Source organism: Bos indicus x Bos taurus, chromosome 3 (genome assembly GCF_003369695.1).
Source record: "Bos indicus x Bos taurus breed Angus x Brahman F1 hybrid chromosome 3, Bos_hybrid_MaternalHap_v2.0, whole genome shotgun sequence".
In the NCBI taxonomy this organism is placed as follows: Eukaryota; Metazoa; Chordata; class Mammalia; order Artiodactyla; family Bovidae; genus Bos; species Bos indicus x Bos taurus.
In genome coordinates, this window is record NC_040078.1 from 22,288,094 (window position 1) to 22,297,467 (window position 9,374).

General features: G+C 39.3%; 1 protein-coding gene across 4 annotated transcripts in view; it reads right to left on the bottom strand.

The window, feature by feature from the left end:
• Positions 1-9,075, bottom strand: part of CHD1L (chromodomain helicase DNA binding protein 1 like) — a 64,507-nt gene extending 55,432 nt beyond the window's left edge. The window contains exon 1 of one of the 4 annotated variants that reach the window (XM_027535401.1): positions 8,903-9,075. In XM_027535401.1, the coding sequence (XP_027391202.1) occupies positions 8,903-9,035 (133 nt within the window). In that variant the 5' untranslated portion in view covers positions 9,036-9,075. Of the gene's footprint in view, positions 1-8,558; positions 8,666-8,902 lie in introns of those variants that run through there. The other 3 variants (XM_027535409.1, XM_027535404.1, XM_027535405.1) reach the window with 3 other exon arrangements.
• Positions 9,076-9,374: the final 299 nt, after the last annotated feature.

Genomic DNA, 9,374 nt, shown 5'->3' on the forward strand with positions numbered 1-9,374 from the left:
CCAGATGGCTTCACAGGTAAATTCTACCAAAAATTTAAAGAGCCAACACCTATTCTACTCAAACTTCCAGAAAATTGCAGAGGAAGGAAAACTCCCAAACTCATTCTATGAGGCCACCATTACCCTGATACCAAAACCAGACAAAGAAGCCACAAAAAAAGAAAACTACAGGCCAATATCACTGATGAACATAGATGCAAAAATCCTCAAAAAAATTCTAGCAAACAGAATCCAACAACATATTAAAAAGATCATATAGCATGACCAAGTGGGCTTTATTCCAGTGCAAGGATTCTTCAATATTTGCAAACTAATCAATGTGATACACCATCTCAACAAACTTAAAGATAAAAACCATATGATTACTTCAGTAGATGCAGAGAAAGCCTTTGACAAAATTCAATACCCATTTATGATAAAAATTCTCCAGAAAGTAGGCATGGAAGGAACATACCTTAACATAATAAAAGTCATATATAATAAACACACAACAAACATTATCCTCAATGGCAAAAAATTGAAAGCATTTTCTCTAAAAGCAGGAACAAGACAAGGGTGCCTACTCTCACTACTACTATTCAACATAGTTTTGTAAGTCCTAGCCACAGCTATCAGAGAAGGAAAATAAAAGGAATCCACATTGGAAAAGAATTGACTCTCACTGCAGATGACATGATCCTCTACATAGAAAACCTAAAGATGCCACTGGAAAACTACTAAAACTAATCAATAAATATAGTAAAGTCACAGGATATAAAGTTAATACACAGAAATCCATTGCACTCCTATACTCTAACATTGAAAAATCATAAAGAGAAATTAAGAAAACAAACCCATTCACCATTGCACTGAAATGAATAAAATACTTAAGAATAAATTTACCCAAAGAGACAAGATTCATATACAGAAAACTAAAACACTGAGGAAGTCAAACAGAGAAATATACTATGTTCTTGGATTAGAAGAATCAATATAATGAAAATGAATTTACTATTCAAAGCAATCTATAGATTCAATGCAATCCCTATGAAAACTACCAATGGTATATTTCACAGAACTAAAACAAACAACTTCATAATTTGTATGGAAACACAAAAGACCCTGAACAGCTAGAGCAATCTTGAGAAAGAACAGAACTGGAGGAATCAACCTTCCTGACTTACGACTACACTACAAAGCTACAGCTATCAAAACAGTACAGTACTAGCACAAAGACAGAAATATAGATCAATGGAACAAACTAGGAAGTCCAGAGCTAAATCCACTCACCTATGCAGAGTTTACCTTTGACAAAGGAGGCAAAAATACATAATGGAGAAAAGATAGCCTCTTCAACAAATGGTCCTGGGAAAACTGATCAACTACATGTAAAAGAATGAAACTAGAACACTTTTTAACACTATACACAAAAATAAAATGCAAAATGGATTAAAGACCTAAATATAAGACCAGAAACTATAAAACTCTTGGAGGAAAACACAGGCAGAACACTCTCCATCATAAATCACAGGAAGATCCTCATGATCACCTCCCAGAGTAATGGAAATAAAAACAAAAATAAACAAACGGGACTAATTAAACTTGAAAGCTTTTGCACAACGAAGGAAACTATAAACAAGGTGAAAAGACAGCCTTCAGAATGGGAGAAAATAATAGCAAACTAAACAAGTGACAATCTCCAAAATACACAAGCAGCTCACGAAGCTCAATACCTGAAAAATGAACAACTCAGTCAAAAGGTGGACAAAAGACCTAAACAGACATTTCTCCAAAGAAGTCATATAGATGGCTAATAAACATATGAAAAGATGCTCAACGTCACTCATTATTAGAGAAATGCAAATCAAAACCACAATGAGGTGTCATCTCAAGCTGGTCAGAATGGCCATCATCAAAAAGTCTACAAACACTAAATGCTGTAGAGGGTGTGGTGAAAAGGGAACCCTCTTCCACTGTTGGTGGGAATGCAAACTAGTACAGCCACTATACAAAACAGTGTGGAGATTCCTTAAAAAACTCGGAATAAAACAGCCATACAACCCAGCAATCCCAATGCTGGGCGTATACCCTGAGGAAACCAGAATTGAAAGAGACACATGTACCCCAATGTTCATTGCAGCACTATTTACAATAGCCAGGACATGGAAGCAATCTAGGTATCTATCAGCAGATGAATGGACAAGAAAGTTGTGGTACACATACACAATGGAATATTACTCAGCTATAAAAGAATGCATTTGAGTCAGTTCTAATGAGATGGATGAACCTAGAGCCTATTATCAGAGAAGGCAATGGCACCCCACTCTAGTACTCTTGCCTGGAAAATCCCATGGATGGAGGAGCCTGGAAGGCTGCAGTCCATGGGGTCGATGAGGGTCGGACATGACTGAGCAACTTCATTTTCACTTTTCACTTTCATGCATTGGAGAAGGAAATGGCAACCCACTCCAGTGTTCTTGCCTGGAGAATCCCAAGGACGGGGAAGCCTGGTGGGCTGCCGTCTATAGGGTCACACAGAGTCGGACACGACTAAAGTGACTTAGCAATAGCAATAGAGCCTATTATAGAGTGAAATAAGCCAGAAAGAGAAAGACAGATACTGTATACTAATGCATATATGTGTATATATACATATATATATATATATATACACACACACACAAAATTTAGAAAGATGGCACCGACAATCAATGCTACATACAGGGCAGCAAATACAGACGTAAAGAATAGACTTTTGGACTCAGTGGGAAAAGGAGAGTGAAGGATGATTTGACAGAATGGCACTGAAATATATACATTACCATATGTAAAACAGATGACCAGTGCAAGTCTGATGCATGAAGCAGGGCACCCAAAGCCAGTGATCTGGAACAGCCTCGAGGGGTGGAGTGGGGAGGGGGGTGGGAGGGGGTTCAGGATTGGGGGGACATGTGTGTAGTATACCTATGGCCAACTCATATTGAATATCGCAGAAACCATCACAATATTGTAATTATCCTCCAATTAAAATAAATAAAAATGAAATTAAAAATACACTAGAAGGAATCAATAGCAGGATAACTGAGACAGAAGAATGAATAAGTGAGCTAAAAGGTAGAATAGTGGAAATAACTGCAAAGGAGCAGAATAAAGAAAAAGAATGGAAAGAAATGAGAGTCTCAGAGACTTTAAACTCACCAACATTTGAATAACAGTGATCCCAGAAGAAAAAAGAGAAAGAAAAAGGGTCTGAGAAAATATTTGAAGAGATTATAGCCGAAAAATCCCCTAACATGGGAAAAGAAATAGCCATCCAAGTTTAAGAAGCAGAGTCCCGTACAGGATAAACCCAAGGAGAAACATGGCAAGACACATATTAATCAAACAAATACTAAAAAAAAAAAAAAAATACTAATGCAAGGGAAATGCAAAGCAAAATAACATACAAGGGAATCTCCACAAAGTTATCAGCTGATTTTTCAGAAGAAATTCTGCAGGCCAGAAGAGACTGGCAGGATATATTGAAAATAATGAAAGGGAAAAACCTACTTTACTCTACCTAGCAAAGATCTCATTCAGATTCAAAGGAGAAATCAAAAGCTTTACAGACAAGCAAAAGCTAAGAGAATTCAGCACTACCAAAACAGCTTTACAACAAATGCTAAACTCCAGGCAGGAAACACAAAAGAACAAAAAGACCTACAAAAACACACCCAGAATAATAAAGAAAATGGTAACAGGAACATGTATATTGATAATTATCTTAAATGTAAATGGATTAAATGCTCCAACCAAAAGAAACAGATTGGCTGAATGGATACAAAAATAAAATCTGAATGTATGGTTCATCCCTGGTGGCTCAGATGGTAAAGAATCTGCCTGCAATGCTGGAGACCTGGGTTCGATCCCTGGGTTGGGAAGATCCCCTTGGGAAGGAAATGGCAACCCATTCCAGTACTCCTGCCTCGAGAATTCCATGGACAGAGGAGCCTGGCAGGCTACAGTCCACATGATCGCAAAGAGCTGGACATGACTGATCAACTAAGCACACAGCACACTAGAGACTTACTTCAGACCTAAAGACACATACAGGCTGAAAGTGAGGGGATGGAAAAAGACACGCCATGCAAATGGAAATCAAAAGAAAGCGGGAATAGCAATACTTAGATAAAACAGACGTAAAAATAAGAAGACTTAAAAGAGACAAAGAAGGTCACTACATAATGATCAAGGGATAAATCCAAGAAGATATAACACATAAATATGTATGCACCTCAATAAATAATGAAAATGCTAACAGCCATAAAAAGGAAAACTGACAGGAACACAATAATAGTGGGGGACTTTAACACCCAACTTACACAAATGGAATCATCACCTAGACAGAAAATAAGGAAACATGGCTTTAAATGCCAATATAGACCAGGCAGGTTTAATTGCTAGTTATAGGACATTCTACCTGAAAGCAGCATATTACACTTTCTTCTCAAGTGCACATGGAACATTCTCCAGGATAGATAACATCATGGGTCACAAATTAAGCCTCAGTAAATTTTAAAAAACTGAAATCGTATCAAGTATCTTTTCTGACCACAACATTATGGGACCAGAAGTCAATAACAGGGGGGGAAAAATGTAAAAAACAAAAAAACCCCACAAACACAAGGAGGCTAAACAATATGACATAAAATAACCAAGACATCACTGAAGAAATCAAAGAGCAAATTTAAAAATACATAGAAACAAATGAAAATACGATGACCCAAAATCTACCTATGAAGCAAAAGAAGTTCTAAGAACGAAGTGTATAGCAATTCAGTCCTACCTCAAAAAACAAGAAAAAACTCAAACAACCTAACCTTATACCTAAAGCAATCATAAAAATCAGAGCAGAAATAAATGAAATACTGAGTTGGCCAAAGAATTCCTTTGAGTCTGTCCATAAGATACTATGGAAAAACTTGAATTAACTTTTTGGCCAACCCAGTAGAAATAAAACAATAGCAAAAATCAATGAAACTGCAGCTGGTTATTGATAAACCCTTAGCCAGACTCATCAAGGATAAAAGGGACAAGATTCAAATCAATAAAATTAGAAATGAAAAATGGAGAAATTACAACTGACACCATAGAGATACCAAGGATCAAAAGAGACTACTTAAAACAACTATTTGCCAATAAAATGGACAACATGGAAAAAATGGACCAATTCTTAGAAAGGTACCATGTTCCAAGACTGAACCAAGACTAAACCAATAGAAAATATAAACAGACCAATCACCAGTAATGAAATTGAAACTATAATTAAAAATCTTACAACAAACAAAAGTCCAGGACCAGAATGGCTTCACAGGCGAATTCTATCAAACATTTAGAGACAAGCTAACACTCATTCTCAAACTCTTCCAAAAAACTGCAGAGGAAGGAACACTTCCAAGCTCAATTTACAAGGCCACCATCACCCTAATACCCAAACCAGACAAAGATATCACAAAAAAAGAAAATTACAGACCATATCACTGATGAACACAGACACAAAAATCCTCAACAAAATACTAACAAACAGAATACAACAACATATTAAAAGGATCATACATCATGATCAAGTGGGCTTCATCCTGGGGATGCAGGGATTCTTCAACAAATGCAAATCAATATGATATACCATGTTAACAAATTAAAGAATAAAAACCATATGGTCACCTCAATAGATGCAGAAAAAGCTTTTGACAAAATTCAACACCTATTTATGATAAAAATCCTCCAGAAAGTAGGCATAGAGGGACTCTATCTCAACATAAAGGTCATATATGAAAAACCCACCACAAACATCATTCTCAATGGTGAAAAACTAAAAGCATTTCCTCTAAGATCAGGAATAAGACAAGGATGTCCACTCTCACCACTATTATTCAACATAATTTTGGAAGTCTAGCCATTGCAATCTGATAAGAAAAAGAAAAGGAATCCACACGGGAGAAAAAGAAGCAAAAGTGTCACTGTCTGCAGATGACATGAAACTATACACAGAAAATCCTAAAGACGCCAGCAGAAAACCACTAGAGCCAATCAATGAATCTGGTAAAGCTGCAGTATACAAAATTAATGCACAGAAATTTCTATTACTCCTACACACTAACAATAAAAGATAGGAAAGATTAAAAAAAAAAAAAACCATTTACCACTGCAACAAAACAAATAAAATATCTAGGAATAAACCGACCAAAGGAGGTAAAAGACCTGTACTCAAAAAACTATTAAGAAACTGATGAAAGAAATCAAAGATAACACTAACAGGTGAGAGATATACCATGTTCTTGGAAGAATCAATACTACCCAAAGCAACCTACAGATTCAATGCAATCCCTATCAAATTACCAATGGCATTTTCCACAGAATTAAAAGAAAAAAATTTTACAGTTTGTATGGAAACACAAAAGACCCCAAATAGCCAAAGCAATCTTGAGAAAACAAAATGGAGCAGGAGGAATCAGACTCTCTGGCTTCAGATTATACTACAAAGCAACAGTAACCAAGACAGTATGGTACTGACACAAGAACAGAAATATTAGATCAATGCAACAGGATAGAAAGCCCAGAGATAAACCCACATTCCTATGGTCACCTAATCTATGACAAAGGAAGCATGTAAATACAATGGAGAAAAGACAGTCTCTTCAATAAGTGATGCTGGGAAAACTGGACAGCCACGTGTAAAAGAATAAATTAGAACACTCCCTAACACATACACAAAAATAAACTTAAAATGGATTAAAGACCAGATACTGTAAAACTCTTAGGGGAAAACACAGGAAGAACACTTACATAAATCACCGCAAGATCTTTTTAGACCTACCTTCTACAGTAATGAAAATAAGAACAAAAATAAACAAATGGGGCCTAATTAAACTTAAAAGCTTTTGTACAGCAAAGAAAACCATAAATGAGATGAAACGACAATCCTCAAAATGGAAGAAAATAGCAAACGAAATAAATGATGAGATTAATCTCCAAAATAAAAATAAAAAATGAAAAAATCAGCCTGTACCTACTAAATATGCAACCCACTCCAGGAGCCTGGCAGGCTACAATCCAGAATCACAAAGAGTTGGATATGACTGAAGTGACTTAGCACACATATACGCACTAAATATATTGAAAAATAAATGACAATAAGGAAAAAATTTATGGTTTCATAAAAATGAAAGCCCATTTTTGCACTTCTCCCTCAGTCCTGGCCCCACCATGGAAAAGAGAGAGAAAAAGAAATTATATATACAAACATATGCATGCATGCAAAGGCCAAGAACTGGCAGGAAACATAATAGTATGTCATAGAATTATGTATATTACTGTTCTCCTTTATGCATAGAATATTACCCTAAATGTTTTACAGAAAACATGTACTACTTATGTTAAAAATGAAAAAATCAGAAGAAAAAAAAACACAAATAATTTTTAAAAATACAAAAAATAAAAATGAAAAAATGAAAATTCAGTAAGCATTTTTAACCAAAGAATAGTTTCTCAGAACATTAATTTATTCAAATAGAAATAGGAATTTCAAGTTACAATATTAAATGGTTATTCCTCTGAGTATACTTTTCTACTTTTTCCTTTCTCCACACTACGCACTTATCCATGCCCAGCACCAAACTTCCGTATTTGTCTATTTACCTCTTCATTCACTCACTCTAATTCTTCCAGGCAAACCTGCAATCTCGTACCTATCTTGTCAATTTTACTATAACAGCACTGGTCCATGTGTATATTTCTCCAGGTGAATTATCAACAGTCCAGTATCAATGTGCACATTTGATCTAGCCTTCTCTCACACATCGTATCATACCCAAAAACACATGCAAGGAAATAGGCAAACACACAAGCACGTATAAACTCTGGCTTTATAAACAGATAAACTTTACACCAAACACATAAGCATCAGACCATAAATTCACATTTAACATGGATAACATTCCTTACGAGCTTCCCGGGTGGCAAAGCAGGAGACGCAAGAGATATGGGCTCGATATCTGGGATGGGAAGGTCCCCTAGAGAAAATGGCAACCCACTCTAGTATTCTTGCCTGGGAAATCCCACCGACAGAGGAGCCTGGCGGGCTACAGTCCAGGGGTCGCAAAAGAATAAGACACGACTTAACGACTAAACAACAACAAACAACAACTCTCCACCCTGTGGTCTCCATCCAGAAACACGATCAGCCTCCCTGCCTGAAGACCTCAAGGGGATGCAAGCTTTGCGCTTCTAAGATTCTAGGGAAGGGCCAGTACAAATAAAATAGTTGCACGCAGAAAAGCGCTGATGAACTTTGCTTAGCTTCATATTTCAAATTATAACGCTGGAGGAGAATTAACCAGTGGAGAACTATCAAAGAACTGTGCGAGCCGGGTAAACGAAGAAGAAAACTGAAGCTCGGAGACGAGTTCTGATCGTTTTACAGAAGCAACCAATTAAACGCCCCGAGCTAGGCCTCCAAACCCTCCAGAACACAAACTTGAAACCCACACCCTTGGGGCGCCAGGACAGTCTCCGCCTCTTGAGAGAGAGGAACGTCTTACCTCAGCGACAGGGGCCTCAACAAGTTCCCCCTCCCCAGGGCCGGCGCGCCGGGTAGCTGGAGCAGCGGGCTTCCCCTCTGGGAATCCCATTTCTCCCGCGTCCGCCGGCCGCGCGCGCTGCGCAGGCGGGGCAATGGCCACCCGGCACAAGGTGGAGTTCCTCTCCGCCCAGCCCCGCCGCAAGGGCGGGAAAGGAAGGCCCTGGTGTCTGTAGGTTTGAAACCGACGGGAAGATCCACCCGCGGCGCCGCCGGACCGTTCCTGGCAACGGGTACAGAGGCCCGGGCGAGGAGAGTCCCAGCGAGTCGGCCGGCGTGGGCGGAAGTTCGCCTGAAGCCACTGACCTGTGAGGCCCCACTGTCGCAAGTCCTGCTCCTGCACCCGCGCCCGCGGCGCCTGGGCTCGGCTCTTGCTCTGAAGAGCCATAAGAAAGCCGGGCATGTCGCCCTCCGGGGTCGCAGCTCCCACACGCTCCATCCACTCGGGCGAAGCACCGCCCCGCGCCGCCGCCCCGCGCCGCCGCCCCGCCCCTCGAGCGTCCTTCCCGACGTTCTCGGCCAGAACCCCCGGACGCCGCCACCGCCAGAGGGCGCTCCTGCTCTGAGTTTTGAGAGCCGAGGGTGCTCGAAGGTCCCCTACCCGCTGTTGAATGCTTGCAGCTGGGTGCATGTGGGGCCGCTCACACGTGTGTCTCTGGGCTGAGCTTATGTCCGCTCTAGGCGACTGATCACCTGAAACGCTCGTCATTCACTTGTTATTTAATCAACATTAAATGTGCTCTGTTGGCTTCTGGGGTTATAGCTCTGCCCCCCAGCG